This window comes from Lonchura striata, chromosome 2 (assembly GCF_050655825.1).
Source record: "Lonchura striata isolate lonStrDom1 chromosome 2, ASM5065582v1, whole genome shotgun sequence".
NCBI lineage: Eukaryota > Metazoa > Chordata > Aves > Passeriformes > Estrildidae > Lonchura > Lonchura striata.
The window spans coordinates 118,079,992-118,101,082 of NC_140704.1; the positions used below are offsets into that span (position 1 = coordinate 118,079,992).

At 35.0% G+C, this 21,091-nt stretch overlaps 1 protein-coding gene across 12 annotated transcripts in view; it reads left to right on the forward strand.

Moving 5' to 3' along the window:
• Window positions 1–21,091, forward strand: part of RP1 (RP1 axonemal microtubule associated) — a 198,606-nt gene that overhangs the window by 122,083 nt on the left and 55,432 nt on the right. For all 12 annotated transcript variants that reach the window (XR_014952910.1, XR_014952905.1, XR_014952903.1 and 9 more), the window contains 9 exons: window positions 830–1,020; window positions 2,530–2,740; window positions 7,886–8,037; window positions 10,788–10,866; window positions 12,351–12,482; window positions 12,959–13,140; window positions 13,676–13,762; window positions 17,335–17,467; window positions 20,023–20,162. Coding sequence is in view for 4 of the 12 variants with exons in the window: in XM_085572110.1 (XP_085428236.1) it covers window positions 830–1,020; window positions 2,530–2,740; window positions 7,886–8,037; window positions 10,788–10,866; window positions 12,351–12,482; window positions 12,959–13,140; window positions 13,676–13,762; window positions 17,335–17,467; window positions 20,023–20,162 (1,307 nt within the window). In the remaining 8 variants the exon portion in view is untranslated. The remainder of the gene's footprint in view (window positions 1–829; window positions 1,021–2,529; window positions 2,741–7,885; window positions 8,038–10,787; window positions 10,867–12,350; window positions 12,483–12,958; window positions 13,141–13,675; window positions 13,763–17,334; window positions 17,468–20,022; window positions 20,163–21,091) is intronic.

A 21,091-nucleotide genomic window follows, 5' to 3' on the forward strand; every position in this document is an offset into this window, starting at 1 on the left:
TGGATGTACTTGGCAAAAGAACACTTACAGCAGGACTTCTAGTCATTCAGAAGTAGCAAAAGGTTTCTTGAATCCTGTGAAAAGAATTAAATGCAAAGGAAATGAACTACTGAACTTTGTTCAGAGGAAGTAAAACATAAGATATCCTTGATTCAGTTGTGTGGTTTTTTTAAGTTGTAGAAAGTAAATTTTCCTGAGCTGTTCCTCTTCATGGAATAATTTTCACTTTACCTAGACTGGTTAAAACAGAACTAAAATAAAGAATAACAATTAATGAAAAAAAAAAAAAAGAGAGGGAGTTAGTGATACTGATCTTCTGAGCATCTGGCAAACAACTTTGTGTGTTTGTTATAGGTTACCTGTCAGTCTCACACTATTACAACACCTATTATTTTGCTAGGTAACATCTGGTGACAAGAAAACTTCATTAGAATTTGTTCATTTTGCATTAGGTGCCTACATGCTACATATGGCTAAATGCTCTTAAATGATAATTTACTTTAGTAACGCTGATTGCTTTTAAAAGAACATTACTTAGACTTCTAAAAGGTGACTAAATATTCTCTTAGCAATTACTTCCAAACATGACATTGGCATCAAAAATACCATTGAAATTAAAATTTAAACACAGAAAGAACATTAAGCTGCTAAATTCTTCACCAAAAAGATAATAAAGATATTGATGTGTTATTCTTAGTGAGCAGTTGCTATAGATACAACATAACCTGCAAAAAGAGCTTTATTTGTGTACTGTAAAGGCTGTGGTCCTGCTAGATTATATCATTCTCTCATGCTGTCATCTTTCCTTTTTTTTTGATGATTTTTAAAGGTAGAAGGTCGACTCTTAGTCCTAAACTACCTGAAATCAACATGAAGTCATCAGGTTTCTGGATAATGGATATCAGTGGATCTGACTTGAGTGCTGAAGAGGATCCAATACGCCTTTCTTTTATCTTCTACGGCAACCTGAGTCGCAAAAAGTTGCCACTTCAAGTCATAGGAAAAGCAATTCAGATCAAAGTACTTCAACCTTTTTCTGTTGCAAGAAAAGCCTACGAATCATGTAGCCAATAATCCACTTAATTTTGAGATAAATTGTTTCTTTAAACTAAACTAGCAAATTGATTTTTAAGTCCTCTGTGTAGTTGGGCACAGATCATAATTTTTGTTTGTAGGTAGCAACACATGAACAATGGTTTCTGAATGAGCAAATTCTCCTAGTGTCTCATACTGAGAATGTTTAAGTGAGCGAATTGGTCCCTTGGTGCGCATTGCAGTGTATAGCACGCGGCAGGTACTGATTTACAGGCTTTGTTGATCCCACAAAAATCAGCAATTTGTAAGCATACAATATGCCATGGGATACTGTAGAGCTTTTGGGGCTGAGGATAGAGAAGGAAGAATCATAAATGAGATAAAATGCACAGAAGGTTAATTTTTCTCTTCTCTCTCATGTAATTTATTCATCCCTGCCATCAGTTTATCTGAACTGGTTTTTCTAGTATAGTTTCCCTTTTCCCCCCTGGTATTTATTGTCTCTTACTTTTTCCTCTTAATGAATTGAATTTTATGATTAAGCTAAAGAAATAATTTGTTGTATTTTGATGCTCCTCTTTTCTTTAGTGAAAGAGGAACTAAGCAGGTAGACTAACCACAAACATGATCCAAAATGAGGAGTACTCAGAGTGCTTTTCTGAGTTATTTCCAAGAATCTCTGGTGTGAAGATGGAAGTGTCCCTGTCAGAGGAAAGGCTGAAGTCAGGTCACATGGAGTTGTACCATCTGAGGATATTTAAAATGAAAAAGCAGGGGAAAATTCCAAGAAGTATTGAATAGGAAAACACACCTCTTTTCTCTCTTTTTTTTAACTTACAGTGAAAAAAATTTTCTTTTAAACCACTAAGTATAATATCTAAGGCCTCCTCTGCTTTCACCTATTCAAGCAATGGTATGCCCTAGAGATGGTGCATTATCCCCAGTAGAAGTAGATAGGTTTTTTCTCTCAAGTATGAATGCAAGATTTTAATGTGCATCTTCTATGATCTAGAGTGAGGATGAAAGATCTCTTGGATGTTTCCTCAAAACTGGATTAGCTTTCTTTCAAATTTATGATTAATTGCATCACTTTTATTGTTGTAAGAAATATTTCTAACAGTGTCCAAAGTTTTAAAAATTGGCTAAATCTTCTGTGCCTGAAAACAATCTACTGAATTTGTGTAATATATATATGAACATTGTGCCTTCTTCTGTGTATAAATTTCAGCAGTGACTGCCATTGCTTGTTCCTTAATATCAAACCTCAAGCATTCCCACTCCTCATTCATGTTTTTAAATTAATTTTTTATGGATTAGAAATTAGTAATGTTGATCAGAAATTAGTAAAGTTTATTAGAAAATAGTACTAGTTATAAATCTGCTCCAATTTTTTAACTACTGAAGTTTGTTCAACTGTTGCATACAGCTGCCAACTATGTTTGTTCTGTCACAATTGAAATGAGATCCATTCATCTCGTCTTTCTCCTCACACAGGATGAACTGGCAGATATTGGCTCAATATACAAAGTTCAAGTAACTGGCCCACACAGTGAGCTAAAACAGCCATGGCACTTAGAGTCACTGCATATGAAGCACACAGGCACAAAGGAAGAGATGTATTTAGCTTTTGACTGCTGGTTCAACCCTAAGGAAGACAAATGTGTGGAGCTGCCAGCTCTCTATGCAGATCAGGAGCCTTTGCCTGGTAAGATATGTCCTTTTTTGTTACTGGGTCAGGATCTGTCTCTGGAATACCAATACATCTCTTTTGGGCTAAAAATACTGTGTGAAGATTTCCATAAGAATTTGATATTAAGTAATGTGATGGTTTTGTACATGCATTTACCACAAAAGAGAAATCATTGGTATGAGGATTATGAGAGATGCTCTAACTGGTGACCAAACACAGTATTTGGTTTCTTTCACATTAGATGATGTTCCAGTTTTAACTCTTGATTATTTATTGTCTCTTCAAATTAATGCTATGTCAGCTGAAGATGAGTACAAAATATTATCTACTGTATGATACTATTTGTCTCTTCCTATTCACAAAGAAATGTATGTGATCTAGAAACAAAGTAAAGAAGAAAAAAATTGCAGACCCCCTACACAACAAAGGTAGACTTTTTAAAGTCTACCAGCCAAGAGATATTAGCCAGCAAAGATATATTTAAGAATTTCAATTACACTAGTGTTTTATTGATGTCAGTGAGAAATTCCTAGCACAGCAAGTGATACTCTACAAAAATACACATCAAGTTGCATGTTTCTCTGCTGTTAATAACACATGTGAACGATATGATGCCAGAGAGATAATTAAGTGATTTCTGCCAACCACCCCCAACCACTTCCCCTGGAACAACCAATTGTGTACTGATAACCTGATCACTACTACTTAAGGACAAGCTTTCCATTTATTCAGCTCATTAGAATAAAAAGGATTGATTGAGAAAGTAAAGATCATATATTGAGGCTTTTAGTGCCAGTTAAGAGGTTTATTGCTAGAGGCTATAGAACAAAGAGTGCCCTACTTAAATGGAAATTAATAGAAAAAGATGGAGGCAGCCCAGAAAAAGAAATAAAATAGACCACATGGACTTTTGCAGACCATTCTCTAAAGAGAGTTTCCTATATCTTTCATCTAACTTAAAGCTGAAACTTGAAAGAAGCAGTAAAGACCCTTTAAATTTCTGGTTTTGTGTGGGTTTGCATAATTTAAAAAAAATTGTCACCTTGTATTCATGTACTGAAAAATCTTACCATTTTAGACTTTTGATCCATCAGATTCAAAAAACATTGAGTGTTCGATGTAATATGTGCTGGATTTACAATTATGAATATAGTAATTCTATACCTTATTAAAAGGCCCTATTTCCCTAATTTATTTAAGAAAAAATGAGAAGGACTGTAAATATGAACAATTATTTTCTGAATTCAAACTTGATAAATTTTTTACTGCATATAAAATGTCCAAAAATTTAAAAAAGTTAAAATTCTAGGATACACCTCTCAAAGCCTCTATAGTGCTAAGAGCCAAATGGAGATACTGTCTGAAAGCATTATTCTGATATGTAAAATAATTAATTATTGAGGTATATTAGAAATTTAGGGTGTTTTTCTTGGAAAATTTCAAGGAAAATATATATATATATATGCTCTCTTTCAAAAATGAATCTTCAGATAGGAGTATCTACCAGCCTAGAAAGTTTCTCACAAACCATTTTGTGGGGTCCCATGATTTACAACTGGAAGTGTTAATATCACTTTTATTCTTTGTGGTCCAAATACTACTTCAGTCTAAAATGTCTTCTTTGTTTTATTTTCATTTTATTCAAAGACACACACATAAGAAATTAATGCAATATAATAATAAAAAACCAATATGCATTTACTCTCCTATCTTTAATTTATGTTGTTTTTTTCTTTTTAAATGAACATCAGATGATTGCTTTCAGTTGCAATATGTTGTCTTACATCTGGAAGAGAAATTTTATAAATAGGATTGGGAAGAGCCAAAGAATGACAAGCTTGAACAGAACACCTTGTCTTAGTAGATTTTTGTTGTTGGGGTATGCTGTTCATACAGAACACAATGCTCCCAAACTCAGCGTAAAAACTTTTACCATATTTCCCAGCATCCCCTTTCTGTTATGACTCCTTTCATAGGGGCTACTTTGTATACTTTTAGTTCACTTAAATAGTGGAAAATTAATAGTAAATATTTGCTATGATTGCATTGGGCTTTAAATTATGCATCAATAGATTCATCAGATCCAGCTGAAAGTACTGACTCAGCAGAAACGCTACATACATTTCTAAGCTAAGCTCATGGGTCTGTGTATTAATGATTCAAATATTAATGGACAAAAGCAGTAAAAATGTGAGCACTGTGCTTGCTCATCTACCCCCACAGAAATGGCCAGACACATGGACTAAAATATTTTGATCTTATTCATACAAGTAGCTTTTTGATTTCAACACATCCTCTCACATGACCCAGTTACACAGATGAGGAAGGACTCTGAATCAACAACAGAGAAACTTCATATCCTAATTCCCCTAAAAGCAAAATGCCATTGGCTAAATGCTAACTAAAGTGTCACCTGGACAGCTCATGTATTTTCAACCATCTGGAACTCTAGAAAGATCAAGTCTGTGTAGCTGTGCTGACTTTAATGCAGCTATTTTGTCTTTTACCTGGCAGCACATATTTAACTCCCTTGAAGAAAGGAATAAGATATGTTAGGGCCCCAGGCTTGGAAAACTCTTGGTTTACTTCTTATTATCAAATATGAGTGATACCATCAATTACAAGAATTTTCCCAGTCCTTAGTTTAAATTATTTAAAAAATAATAGTCCCAGGTGGAGTCCCTGAAGCAAATATTGCTGCAGTGAAATAAAACTACATTTAAGCAGATTTTCTCAGACATAATTCTTATGAAATAAAAGGTAAAGACAAATAAATATATTTCAGAAGTTTATTGAAACTAGCAGAGTTTTATTGTCAGACTTATGCAGCCCTTATTATTTAATGAATCAATTTAAATATTAGTGTTACAGTCTACAACCTACTCTTTTAAATTGTTAATCCTGTTATGGGACCTTTTTGTTTTAGAGATAGAAAGAAATAGCTATACAAGATGTCACAATATTTGAATTCAGACCTTTTGATTATAACACTCAACATGAATAGCACCAACCTGTGAAAAGAGCTGTAAGAAAAGCTTAAAATAAATATCCTCAGAACATTTTTTCTGCTCCCTGTTTTCCTATCACCTACGCATAAAACTAAATGACAGCTTCAGCTTCTGGGTTCATTGAATCATTCTTAAACCTACTAGAACTTTCTCATAATTACAATGTTTTTAAAGAATGTACAGTTTGCTTAAAAATTTCTATTTTGGAAAAAATTTGATTGAAGAAGAAAAATATCCTGAGAATATCAGACATTTCCAGGATGTATACTCAGATATTCATGTATCCTGTGATGTACAGTAGACTGAAATATATGTTTCAGACTTGAATAATATGCATTTCTGTGCTCTCTAGCTTGTACTGTCAGCTGTGAAACTGAAAGTGCTTTGTTTCTTCTTGATTTCATGTCTGTCTAAAGCACCACTCCCCTCCTTTGCACACCAGAATTGCCTGGGAAAGCAGATATTGTAAAGCCAGCCAAGTTCCAGGGAGGGGCAGGAGGCAGAGTGAGGCTGGGAGTTTCTCCAGCATGTAAATGTCACATAGTCTAGATGTTTTCTGTGTTCTACCGCTACAGTGATGAAGGCTGTGGGAGAAAGGGCTGATAATTTTTGGCAGTCAAACATAGCTCAGGACTTGTAAAACACTGGATTTTAAGGCTGCTCAGTTCTTAAAAAAAAACAAACCAAAAAACAACGAAACAAACTCTTCATGTTTGTGATAAAAAAGTTCAAGAGATAATAAAAATGTTTTCAGATACATTCTTGCTTGGTACATGTGCACTGCTCATCACCTGCGCCCCAAATGTGGCTCTGCATTTTACAGTGGAGAAAAGTGTTGTCCTTGTAAAAATATTTAACAGTCATGTTTTACAAACATGTGTTGCTACAAGAGCATAGCTTTTATTCTTAGTCTGAAGAAATTATGCCTGTGGTTTGAAGCAGAGGAATATTTAGACCATCTAAATTTAGACTCCTGAGTTCTAGTGTTTATCTCTAGAATGTGTGGGAACCCATCAGAGGTGTTTTCTGTAGCACCTGCCTTCCCCTGCTGGCTACATAAGGATCTCAGTCCTAAAATAGCCACGAAAGTTAGATTCCTAAATTGACAGTGCCAGCTCATAACAAAAATGAGCCCAAATGAACACACTATACAAATGATACTTACTATTATAATTGAATTAGAGCACACAACATCAGAACGGAAATAAAATCTATCCCCAAAAAACCCTTCTTATTTTGTCCTGGGGTCCTTGTTGCTAAAATGATGCAAATAACAGTGAGCATTGAGATTGTGACCTGCTTCTGTTCAAGTGTTTCCTTGTTCCTTGTTTCCATAGGAAACTCAGGGGCTGAAATAGGTAATCTAAAAAGTGAACATAGGAGATTTCCATGAAGTTTCATTGAGATGAATTCAGTCTGGTCTCATCTGCATCCCTATGTAGTGTGACAAAAAGAGGCAAGGAAGCAGAAGCTTTGTACAGGGGACATGTGTCTCTTCTAATCTCTGTACTATGACCACAGCTGAGAAACTCAGGAATACTTTCCCTTAAACTCAAAATTCAGTTATCTGACCTGTATTTGTGGGCTATTATATCAGTAATGGCAGGTTCTTTGGAGAATGATACAAAATATCAGGAGGCTTTTCTATTTATGTGTTAAAGCTGATGTTCAAAGAATTTTTAATTTATTATTTTTATTTTGTATTAACATATTTTAACTTAAAAACATTGTGATAGTATTATGCTCTAACCAGTGATAAATAAAAATAGAGGGATGGAAAATAAAAGAAATATCATTAAATAATAGAAAAAATTAGACTTTCTGAAGAGGATGCATGTATGTTTTTTTCTTATATGGAAGGGGGCAGTACACAAGAGATCCTGTTCCCCAGAGAGCAACAAGTAGCACTTATTTTCTGGGAGTGGTGGCAGACCAGAGCAAATCTTTAGCCTGTAATCCTGTTATGCAGCAATAATGTGTTTTGGTTATGTGTATGTCACCAGAACTGAAGAGGCCTTGTTTGGTGGTACATTATGGGATTAGGGTGAAATCTGCAATTCTAAGAACTGGTATATAATGCAGGTGTCAGGCAAGATGACAAGTGTTTTCTCCTGCTGACTTTTTGGGTTTATTTTGTCTATTTTTTCTGAAGTTGTGGAGTATGAGATCCATTTGCACACAGGAGACCTGAAGAAGGCAGATGCCACTGGAGAAGTTTATCTTCGTATACTAGGAGAAAAAGGCGACTCGGGGAAGAGATGGCTTAACTCAAAAAACAGCCTGATCATTTTTGCTAGAGGGCAGGTAAAATAATGAGGAAAAATGTAACTGAATCTGTGTGTCTTTTTGTTAGAACTTATATTTTCAGAAAATCTTTTATGGCTAGAGTATCAAAAATATTAATGTTTTATATTCCGTATAATGATTGTCTCCATAGCTAACATATTTTTTTCAAGCATCATCACTGTTGTGCTACAGTAAAACAGTTAAGGTGATAAATTAATTCTGGATTGGACTAAATGACCTTTAAGAGTTCTGTTTTAATATTCCAGACTTCAAAGGCTGGGGAAACATCACTGCTTTATTAAAATATGCCAGTTTGTTAGAAATAATAATATTTCTGTAAGATAAATTTCTAGGCACTCCATCTAAAGTAGTCTATGAACTTACCTTGTTAACTTTCCTGAACACTGTCAGTGTTCCAAGAAGACTCTTATTTTTTTCACTTTTCAAAATTTTCCACTCACTTCTTGCTTTTTGGTAAACATACAGTTGCTTTTTGAGATTAAATGGCTTTTCCTAGAAGAGTAATTCCTTGAGTAGTTATTGGCAAAAGAACAAAGTAACTAAAACAGATTTCAGATCAAAAGGAAGCATCTCTTTCAAATCAGAAGAACTTGTCTAACTGATAGTTTATTAGATTCTAGTGTTTAGAATTTCAACTTGGGTTTTTTTTTTTTTTGTTTTTGTTTTGTTTTGTATTTTTGTTTTAAGGAAATTGTAAATGAAATACCTGGAAATCTTTTAGGGAGGGTGGGAGAGAATATTTCACTCTTGCCAGCCAGCCTAGTGTAATTTCTTCTCTGGTGCAGAAAGCTAGAGAAATGTACTTGATATATGCTTCATTTATTCTTTACATATACCTATGTTTATTTTATCTGCTTTTCTTACTATTCTTGAAGATTCTAGAAGATACGAGGTTTTTGTATGAAAGGAAACCCCGATTTTACTCATTATGTCCTCTGTATTTTCTTTCTCCATTGTGGAAGAGAATATGCATACCCAATGTCATGCTCATCAAGAACTGATCAAACTGGTAGATCAGTTCACAATTTAAATCTGAAAATAATGACAGGATAGTAGAGCTCATCTTGCTTGAAGGAGTAATGTAGGGAGTTGTATAGATTAGTCTTTTTGATGATAACAGATAATAGTCCTGTGTAGTATGTCTTAAGGATAGTGTCAGAGAAATCAGAACAGCAAGACTGCCTGGTACAATGGATAAGGTATCAGTACAGGCTGGAAGAGGGACAAATTCCTCTTTCTTTCAAAATCTCAAACTGTCCCAACCTTTTAAAAAAACCTCTTTATTTTATAAGAATGTGTTACATTTTTGCCAAGAATAAAACTTGTAGAGAAAAACCTGAACAATAGCACTTGACTTCTGTGAATACTCATTCCTGTGGAAGTACTACTCATCTGCAAATTCACAAGGATTTTTTCTGTATAATCCAGATTCTGTGTCAGTTTTTGAACAGGCTTGTGCAGACTTGCTAAATCCTTCCTCTGAAATTCTAAAGGGCTTTTCTATATCCTAGGCTATAAGACCCTAATCTTCTTCGTATAGGAAAGATTTCGAGTAGCAACTCTTTGGATATTCAGTCTGTTGCAGTTCTCTTTACTCCAATTTACACTCAAATGATGAATGCTCTGGTTTTAGTTATTGCTGTTTTTTCAAAATTATTCTTTTGATCAATATTATTCTCACAGTCATTGAAATTCTGGAACTGTGCCACTATGGGAACAATGCAAGGGTTTTATTATTTTTTTCCAAACCCAAAAACTACTCCCCAACTGTTATATTCAAACTTGCATTTTCAACCCAACTTCCCAAGACAACTGCTTCTGTGTTCAACAGAATAAATCATGAAATCACATGAAATAAAAATCTTAGCTGTCGAGATTTAATTTTGCAGCTGGTTTCTTAAAAGATTAGATGAATCCATTCATAAACTGTATGCTTCCAAACCTCATTTTTTCAGGCCCACTTAAGAAAAGCCAATTAATATGCATTTTAAGCAATGTGTGCTCCCAGTATCAATGCACATACTTCCGTGAGCTTTCCCAGAGATTATGAAGATGACTGTTCAAAGAGGAAGATGAGCATATATAGGCAGGAAGGTGAATAATCTATAGAGATTTATGATATAGAAAAAAGGAAAGGCTCCATGAAGTCTACTGATCATTCAAGTCTTTTGTATGTAGAAAATCTGGCCTATTGTAGAGATGATTTCAAGGAGACGTCCTTATCCCAAAAGCACAGTGGTTGAAATCTTTACAGATATAATTTACTTAATTCCCATTTGCATACCTAATTCCCACTAAATTAATTGTGAATTTTAGTGAAAATTAAATTGCTCCAGATTTTCAGAATTATTAGACCTCTAGTATTTATCAGTTTCATTGCAAGTTAGGTTCTGGACCAAAGTAACTTTCAACACACTAAGATTTGTTTATTTCAGTCCATGAAGGTATGAGAAATGAGAATTTTATTGCTAATGTGTGTATCTGATTTTTCCAAAAATACTTCCTACTAAATACAGAGGCATTGTGAAACTCATAACTCATAATATCAACTGGATAAGAAAAGATAAGTTACAGTATATAATATTTCATTATGAAATCAAATAATTAAATGGCATAGATGAGATAAATTTGCTTCTATCAAGGTGCAAAACAATGATCAGACACACTAGGCTAAACTGATAAATACTCAAAACCAAACCCCTATTAAGTTAAACTAAAATATAATTTTAATTATTTTCATATTGCAGGTGGATATTTTCAAAATTAAATCTGTATACCTTGGCAAGTTGAATAAAGTTTGTGTTGGATTTAAAAGTCTAAGCAAAGGTTGGTAATTTTTTTGGTTAATGTAAGGTAATGATGTAGATTATTAGATTTACGTAATCCTAGTACTTCAAAAATGTCTGAAATTTAACACAAAAGTGTTAAAAAAATTTAGAAAACATGAAATTAATTTCCATTTTCTGCTGTTCATTATTTCTTTTGGATTATACATGTCAAGTATCCAGATTCAGCTGGATCTTGTGCAAGGGATTCCAAGGACATATAGCAATGTAAAATTGTAAATTTTATATGAAATTGTTCTCCATTGAAGTTTCTATCTTTTTATAAACATAGTCAACAAAGCTCTTGTTTTTCATGAAGCAGTGTGCCATCATGCTTTTGAAACTTTTTAAAATTTTGACTTGCTGTACATTTTTAGATGATGGATATGTAAAAAAATGAATTTATTTTAGGGCTATATGCTTCTATGTAAAGATAAGAGCATAAAATTGGTTCATTAGATTGAGAAGAGAGGCTGTTCTGGCCTCACAGGTTCTTTCCTTCTAATCCTGCATATGTGGGGTTGACTGGCAGATAAAAAGGCTGTATTGCTGCAGCATGTTTTCTCATCCTACTGCTGACTCCAAAGCAGCTATTGTAACTAAAAAACATTTGCTTATTTCTTGAAAATAAATATCAACAACAGAGAGTATCATGAATTGGTATTTTATTTAAGCTTTTGGCTACAATTTTGGCCCATTGTTTTTTAAACACAAGAGAATAGAGATTCTACAGGTATTTTACTCCTGCAGGGTAATGTTGATAATGGAAATGATTGTGCCAGAGTATGATAACCTGAGTCTCTTGTTCCTTCTTCTTTTCTAAAAAAAACCCCAAGATTACAAAATGACTTTGTAGGTTAAACTTGGACTCAGAAAAACAGGATGGGAGACTATTTCCTAGATGGTAACATTAAAATGAACAATACAACTTTCATTCACTTCAGCAAGACTGGGAATGTAACCAAGTTTACCAAGACTCAGAGATGTGACTCTTCAAATGCTTTGTTTCCAAACAATCATGGTTTCAAATCAAGATAAAACTAGCTGGTTTGTTCCTTATTATATAGAGTAGTATCTCCCCAGAAAGAAATTTCTGGATTTTCTAATGGCTAATGTCATAGAAATCCTGATCCTTTTTCCATTAGGACATTGATAATATAATTTCCTATTGGGGTTTCTTGTGTTTAGAGATTGCATACAGAAGCCTTTCTCTACTTTGAGTTGTAATAGATCATTACAGCAAATCTATCCCTACATTTAATTTCACAAGATCCGTAAAAACATTGACTATTTTGGATTGTAGTGGAACAAATAGAAACACATACACTTAGCCAATATATTTTCATAAAATTTATTTCCTTAAGAAGTCTGTCAAAAGAAAACCTTTTATTGATTTGATGAAGGTAGAAACTTATGACTGCATACACAGAATATTTTGTTGCTTAAAAGGTATAAATTAATAATGTCCTATTTATTTTCAATCAGATAGGTGGTTTTTGGAAAAAATTCTTATGAAAGAAGTCTTCTACCCTTTTTCTGCACATGTTTTTTTTCACAATGGATGGATCAATAAACGCTCCAAGGAAGATTTTGTAGAAGTCGCAATTCCACTCAAAGGTAGTACAAGCAGAAATGTCCTTCACTTCCATTAGTCACTCCTGCATGGCAGAGCAGTTCACAGCTGGTATAAGGTTACTTCACACAGTAGGAAGAACTTAGCATTGATACCCCAGTGGTGAGGGGCACAGTCCTGGACCAAGGTGAATCATGCCTTCTGTAAACAAAGGGGAAGAAATTATGCCTGGGATGGAGAAATGGCACAATTGAAAGAATCTCCTCTGGCAGGACATTTCCTGTCCTTGGAACAATACAAAGAGAAGAGGCATGGCCTCTGTGTGAGTGTGACATGGATCCACGAAGCCACTGGCCTGGTTTTCTACCCCTCCATGGGACTAACATGAATAATGAGGGGTTTGTGACTTTGTTGCCTGAATTTCCTGTGCTACATCCAGCACTACCAGGCAATGTAATCTTTTGGTTTATAATGCCTTATAACAAATATTGCTCTAAATATAGGTTTTCTTTTACTGCAGAAACATCTGTGACATCTCTTCCCATGGAAAATTTAGATACAAAAAGTAGAGGACAATGGCAAACATGGTTGCACTGCACACAAGTACCGGAAGATGTTCCTAACATTGAAATTGTTGCATTTGGAACAAAAGGGAAATCACCTACACAGAAAGTTCAAAATCTAAGCCATACTCCCTTTTTGGTTGGTTTCTTTTCTACTTCATACAAGTCTTACCAAAGAGTTTCAGTAAAATAAGGATTGTAGCCAATATGTATGACATTATGTGTACTGGTTGCTTGTCAGAGTTAATGTTTACACCTCTATGACTTAAATAAACACAGCTTGGAGAAGTTCTCACTGCTGGGCCAAAACATATCACTTAGGAGAACTCTCTTGAGGAAATGCCAAATTTGATGTGAAAAACCTCATTAACTTTGAATCAAGTGAGGAGAAAAGAACTGGCCTTGAAAAACAGAATTCAGTTGTACATTTCCTCCCTTTTGTTGTGCTGGCCTATGCTCTGCAACCATTTCCCTCAGTAAAAAATAGACATAATTTATGATACAAATGTTAGTCCAAATTAACTTGCACTCTTAATAGGACTTCCTCCTCCTAACACTAACGTCATTGACTAATATTATGACCTGTTGTATTTATCTTTTTTTTTGGGCTTAAAGTATGCCATGCAAACTGTTACATAATACATAAAGTTAATTATTACTATTTTTTTTAACAGTTGACTGTTGGTGATATTGGAGATATAACAAAAGTCTCCTTTGTGTTATGTGGTCCATCCTTGAGAAGAGGAATTAAACTTCACAAGGTATTCCAAGTATAATGCATATAAACTTTCAATAGTTTTCAACATAACAGTAAATAACTTTTGTTGAGACACAGATGGTCTCAGTTACCTGGTATCTGCAGATGATTGCCTACAGCTTGCAGATCTCTTTGTGGGTAGCTCGACCTTGTTTGCACCTGTTGAAGTGCATGTTGTGATAGCTCTTCACTGGTGTGCACACCCATTATGCACATCATCCGTACATGGAAGACAGTGTTTCCTGCTGATGTTTGGAAATGTTAATTCCTGCATGGAAATACTGACAGTCTCCACACTCAGACCAACCTACCTGTGGAAGCCAATTAAGATAATATTCGGGGTCTATTCTTTGCAATATGGCCATCAGTGGGCCTCAAACCTCTGACTGTAGTTTAATAGGTCCTTAAGAATTGTCATAAAAAGGAGTAGAGAAGGGACTTAATGCTGTCAATCTTAAAATACAATTAGAATTTAAAAGTATTCTCAATACTTAAACTTGAAGGTTAATTCAAGGAAAAATTGTATCAATGAGCTCTGCCTATAGGCAAGGGCAAAAAACCCCACTGTGGACATAGCACTGAATTACTCTGAAGTAGAAGCATGCTTTCCTGAACTGTGCCACAGAGTCCCTTAACCCTGCTGTGGATTTGAAAGATCAAGGTGATTCCTTAAATGCATAGACTCCAGAAATCATTCTGATGGGAAATGCTAGAGACAGCTGCATTCCAGACTAAAATGTCAGTGGGTTTGTGGCACTCAAAGGAATGTTTTGTCTGAATTTATGAGTTCCTCTGGGGATAGAGGAGGAGTTTATTTTACATTTTCTCCCCAAATGTGTTCTGCGTCAGCTAAACTGTGCTCTCCATTTAGGCTATAAAAATGGAAAGAATAGGTAAGCAAAACTAATTTCTCATTTTAATATGCATCTTCAGGCCACTTGATAAAGCATTCCAAAAATATTTTGACACTATGTTTAATATATCCATTATGTAATATAAGGCTTCAGCCTCCAGACCTGGTGGCTCAAAACATGGCAGAAAATTCATAAATGTAATATTTTGTTTTCTGCTTTCTTTTCCAAAACAACTCTATGCAACTGGCTAAGTGATTTTTGTCTGTACTTTCAAATACTTCACAATTAATTTAATAATTGGTTTATTAGTAGTTATAAATTGTTGCAATCTACAAGAAGTCAGTAAGTTGCTATAGTCCTAAGTAGTTTCTTGTATGCATGTGCAACCCACAGCACAAGCCACATAACATCTATTGATTTTGCCATTAATATACTTATAATATCTAATGCTATTTTATTAGTCTATTTATAAATTAGTTATTCATGGAAGCATAATCTAAAATGTAACAAGCTGGTCTCACTCTAGTAGGATTCTTACAGTGCAGTAAAAAATAGAGATGCTGTATAGAAACAGAAAAATGACAGGCAGCAGTCAGGATGTGCAAGGATGTGAACCAGTGGTCAAACCCAGCCCCAACTAAATAAAATTACCTTCTTTGATTTCTGTCTATGTGAAAGAAATAATAGTCAAAGTTCCAGAATTTTCTCAGAAACACAGATTAAACTGCAAAAAGAAGATAAAATCCCTACGTTTTCATTTTGCTACTCTCTGTCTTCTCTATTTTGATGTTTACAGGGTTCTTCCAAGTACCAGAGTTTTTCCTGTTGTCTCCTACAGTTTTCTGCAAAATTCTGTAGTGAATTATATAACCTTAGCTAAAAATTATGTATTTTCTGTAGCTTCTGAAGATTTATTTAGTGTAGAATGAGTAGCTATTTCTTGCTCAAAACCAGTTTCTGGTCTTTCCTAAAATAGAATAGAAACCCATTTTTACATTTGTTTACAATATAGCAACACTATATGATTTGAAGATTAAGTTCACACTTAGATGTAATCTTAGAGCTAACAAGAATTTGTCAGGTAAGATTTATTTTAAGGCCAAAGTCTGCATAAATCTGCACACCTCATTTTTATGAGTCCAGTTTCTGCAGGCTGTCTGCCTGCACATGGAGGTGAACCTTAGTGCAATTTTAAGACAGATAGGAGTTTGTGATATGTATGGATATTTAGGGTTGCACATATTGATAGAAGTTAGGGGAAAATATTTTTGTGTAAGAAGAAGTTATACATTTAATCTAAAAAAAATTTGTTCTTGCAAGTGCAAAAAACCCTTATTTTTGTAAATAATAGGACTGCAATTTTAGTAGAATTTAATACTACCTGAATAAATCTACCTTTTATCCAATTAATTAATGGTTTAATTCTGGAAATTGTTGTGGTGTATTGTTTACTTTCATCTAGAAGCCCTGTGACTTGTAAATCACTGGACAGAATGAATAAGCAATAATGGAAAATGTTAGGTTATTGCATTTCTAAGAAGTCAAGGACAACACAGTCTGATGACAAAATTTTTGAGAACAAAACTGTCAAATTCCCAATAATTTCGTTTATGTCATTCAATTATAAAAATATTTATACACCTCACAGCTTGCAGTTCAAATCTGTGTCAGAAAACCTGTATTCAGGATTTCTAAACACTTGTATGTTTATTCTGTATGATGAACACAAAGTTTTGCTGTTGCAGCTGCTGTCAGTACTGTAAAGAAGTAGCCACAATAATTTTGGGAATCCCTGCCTAAGAATTCCAATTACTTACTGTCCTGATGAAATTAAGTTTTTGTTTCTTTTTGTTTCCTTTTGTTTTAAAGTCTTGAATATGTTATTTCTATACAAAGAGATCCTGAAGACTGAAGAAACTATTTCTGCAAACTTGCAGACATTGGCTATTTATGAAGTTCAATATTTCATGTAATAGTTACCACAAATGTTTCTGCATATACTTAATAGATTTTTACTCTGTATTTTATAACCTGACCTAGGATATGATCTGAGTTGACTTCCTGTGAATCTGATTTCCACCTTGACCCTCTCAGAGGAGATATGTGAGCTCCTAAGGCTGTGCTTCCTCAGCTGGTTTGGATGTTCTAAGTCCATACACTTGGAACCTAATTTCTTCCCTCTCCAATAAATATTTAAAGCCAAGTAGAATGAAGCTGGACCTAAGCTTGCCCATTCTATTGAAATTCATTCTTCAAATAATTTATTTCCACAGGTAGCCCTGAAAGACTGGACACCAATTTCTGCCAACTTTGAAAATCCTACCTGAGATATAGCAAGACTCATTTAAAAAAATAAAAAGCAGCAAACCAAATGTTTTTGCAAAATGGTCATATGCTATTAAGATTGATGTAACCGCATTCATTCATTTGACATTCTGAAATTGCAAACACATACAGGTCAATTTAAGCTGTATCTCTCATTGGTTCTTTATAAATGAGTACTATGCTTGTGGCGATATACAGTGAAGAATACACCTATAAACATCAGGCTACAGAATTAGCAGCTTGAAGAAGCTGCTCTAACTGTTATTCAGAATCAGGTATCTGTTATAAAGTGTGTGCAGGAGTTAGTAAAAGGAAGAAATGTCAGTTTCTATTGCGATGGAAATAGGAAATTAAATAATTCAACTAAATTAATTTCTTTCTCTGATTCTGCCTGCAGCTTCAGCTAAAAGACTTGGACACTAAACAAGAGTTGAGCTTTCACACTGAAACCTCATATCTGTTTGGAGAAGATGGATCTGAGACTGTGGCAGAGCTTGCTGCGGTCAGACCAGACCAGCCACCACTCAGGGGTATGCTATTGAAATGAAAAATAAATACATGAGCAAATGCATGCACACACACAGAATTGTAAATTGCCTAATATGATGAACACAAGGCACAAGATTGCAAAGCATTTTATATATATTTTAAAAACACTCAAAATTACTTTTAACTATTCATTCAATAAACTGGAATCACAGAATCACTGAATCTTTAGGGTGGAAAAGATCTTCAAGATCATCAAAGCTCCAACCCATGCCCTAACACCTCAACTAAACCATGGCACTGAGTGCCACATCCAGTCTTTTTTTAAACACATCCGAGGATGGTGACTCCACCACCTCCCTAGGCAGACAATTCCAGTACTTTATCACTCTTTCCATAAAAACTTTTTCCTAATATCCAATCTATATTTCCCTTGGCACAGCTTCAGACTGTCCTCTGATTCTGTCAGCTGCTGCCTGGAGAAAGAGACCAACCCCCACCTGACTGCAACCACCTTTCAGGGAGTTGTAGAGAGTGATAAGTTGTAGAGAGTGACCTCTGAGTCTCCTTTTCTCCAGGATAAACAACCCCAGCTTCCTCAGCCATTCCTTACAGGGTTTGTGTTCCAAGCCCCTCACCAGCCCCGTTGCCTCCTCTGGACACACTCAAGCATTTAACGTCCTTCGCAAACTGAGGGGCCAGAACTGGACACAGCACTCAAGGTGTGGCCTCACCAGTGCTGAGTACAGGGGGAGAATGACCTCCCTGCTCCTGCTGGCCACACTATTCCTGATACAGGCCAGGACACCCTTGGCCTTCTTGGTCACCAGGGCACACTGCTGGCCCATGTTCAGTTGGCTGCTGACCAGTACTCCCGGGTCCCTTTCTGCCTGAGCACTGTCCAGCCACACCATCCCCAGCCTGTAGCAATGCAAGGGGTTGTTGTGGCCAAAATGCAGGACTCAGCACATGGATTTATTACACTTCATTTTATTGGACTCTTCCCATCCATTCAACTGTTCCAGGTCTCTGCAAATTTACTAATGAAAGAGTCAATCCCCTCATTCATGTCATCAATACAAATATTGAACAGAATGGCCCCAGCACAGAGCCCTGAAGGACACCACTGGTGACTGGCCCCAGCTGGATGCAGCACCGTTCACCACCACTCTCTGGGCCTGGCCATCCAGCCAGTTCCTAACCCAGTGAAGAGTGCTTCTGTCCAAGCCATGGGCTGCAGCTTTTCCAGCAGTGTGCTGTGGGAGACAGTGTCAAAGGCCCGCTGGAGTCCAAATAGACAACAGCAACAGCCTTTCCTGCATCCACCAGGTGTGTCATCTGGTCATAAAAAGAGACCAGGTTGGTCAAACATGACCTAACCCTCCTAAACCTATGCTGGCTTGGTCCGATACCCTGGCCATCCTGTAAGTGCTGTGCACAGGTATCTAGTTAAAGCATTTTCTTCTGCCTTAAAGCAACTGACATGTATTGTTTTCACTAGACTAAGTACCAATTTGAAAGTCTGAAAAACGCACAAAGCCCAGTTAGTATATTTGAATGACAGTTTTCAGAAAATGACTGATTTGCACTTAATGAGGGACTAATTCACAGATTAAAAAAAAGCTGGAGCAAAGTCATAATGGCATGAATTACAAAGAGAAAATGCAGGGGCTTTTGAGTTATTCTTCAAGCCCCATTTCTGCCTCTGAAGCCATATTTCATTTCATCATTGTATTTAAAATATGATAACATCTTCCTTTGTTCAGATTATATTTTATGAAATATGTAGAAAATAATTCTCATTCATTACACTATGAACAGAAGTCTTGGTTAAAATATTTAAAACTTTTTGCATGTAATATCTAACTGGAGGCTAGACTGCAAATAGAAATATATCTTAAGAGTCTGTTATAGCATTTAATTCTTCACAGAACCCATTAAAAATCCTCTGTCATACTGCCTCAAGGAATATGTACTCATATTATAACTCATATATATACTCATAATATAACTCATGAGAGAAAAGTCATGGCAAGTCATCCTTTGTTGTGAAGAATAATAACAATGCATATTTGTATAAATAGCTGAGCCATATCTGCTGAACATATTAAATCATGTTGGCCATAATTCTCAAAATATGAGATTGAAACACAGTTCAGTTGATCCAGAAAAAAAAGTGGTTTTCATCATATATGTCTGTTTTTTTTCCTTGGTAAAATGTTAGAGTCGTTAAATCCTAACTCAATTTAAGACCAATAATTCCTACAAGAACTCCTGTTTTTTTTTCTTTTTTAAAATCAGTCTGAGTCTTTCAGGTGATTCCAGAATCCAGAAGTAGGATATTTTCTTCTTCTGTAATGCAAGCATGGATTCTTGCATTGATTCATAAAAGACATTTCATCCCTAATGCTGTAGTGTGTGCTGTGAGATAGCTAGCAATCTATATGAAACTCAGAAAATTGATGTCAATTTCTATAACTTAATTCCTTGGTCTTGAAATTAATCTTGTACCTAAAATATATTGGTTTATAATGTTTTATAATTACATTGCTAATTATCTCATTTGGTAATATTTTGTGTTACTGATTTTTCATGGCAGAAGTCCTTTACATCATCAATGTCCATACAGGAACACTGCCTGCATCAGAAACAGATGCAAATGTATTTATCACAGTATTTGGAGAGAGGGGAGATTCCTGCAAAAGGAGACTAGGGCACTCACATTTTGAAAGAGGGCAGGTTGGTACTGAGTCGTTTTCCTTACATGTTTTTTTTATTTATTTAATTTTATTATTTTCTAATTCCATATTTCTTTCCAATTATGAAATACCACCATGGATGTTACACTCTGGTAACCTGTGGAACGAATGTGCTACTTGCTAAGTATAAGCATTTTACCTGAATTGAGATTCCAGTTTAAGAATAGTTTGAGTACAAATAAATTTAAAATCCACAAACTCTCAGTAAATGTTCTTAGAATCTGGAACTCAATCCAATTATATATTAAATTCTATGGCCTAATTTTCATCCATTTGTGAAGCTAGTATAGAAATATCAGGTCTATTTTCTGTGACTGCTCCATTAATTTTTTTTTAATCACCCAGATGAAAGATTTTAAATGTATTAGCTACTATATGTTAATTAATCTGTTAAATTGCAAACAGGTAAACCTGGTTGTAAACATAACTGTCTGCTCAAGATAAATCCTATGAGATTTTCTGGTTAACCTTTGCTTATTACCATATTAATGATTATATCTGCACAGCATGCTCACCCATATCCTGAACTGAGAGCACTAGATCAATTAATCCTGTACAATGAAGCAGAATCCTCTGCTTTCATACTGTTTCTTATGCTCTTTTATGCCTGAGATGCCATAACTTTCCTAGGCAAACTGTTCTACTGCTTTCCTAGCCTTGCACTTAACTCTTCCTTCACTAGATTTATTATGTCTTCTTGAGCTTAGAAACTTAGAAACCAGCCACATCATTTTGTTCCAGTCATACTCTAGTCATTGATACTTTTTCTTCCATTAATTTGTATAAATTCTTCTATAGACATGATAAGTGTCCACAGTGTTGTATCAATTTAATTGCACTTGATCTGCTACCTGAGTAAAACTAAACTTTCACATATTATTTAAATCTCATTCCACATCTTCCTTTGGA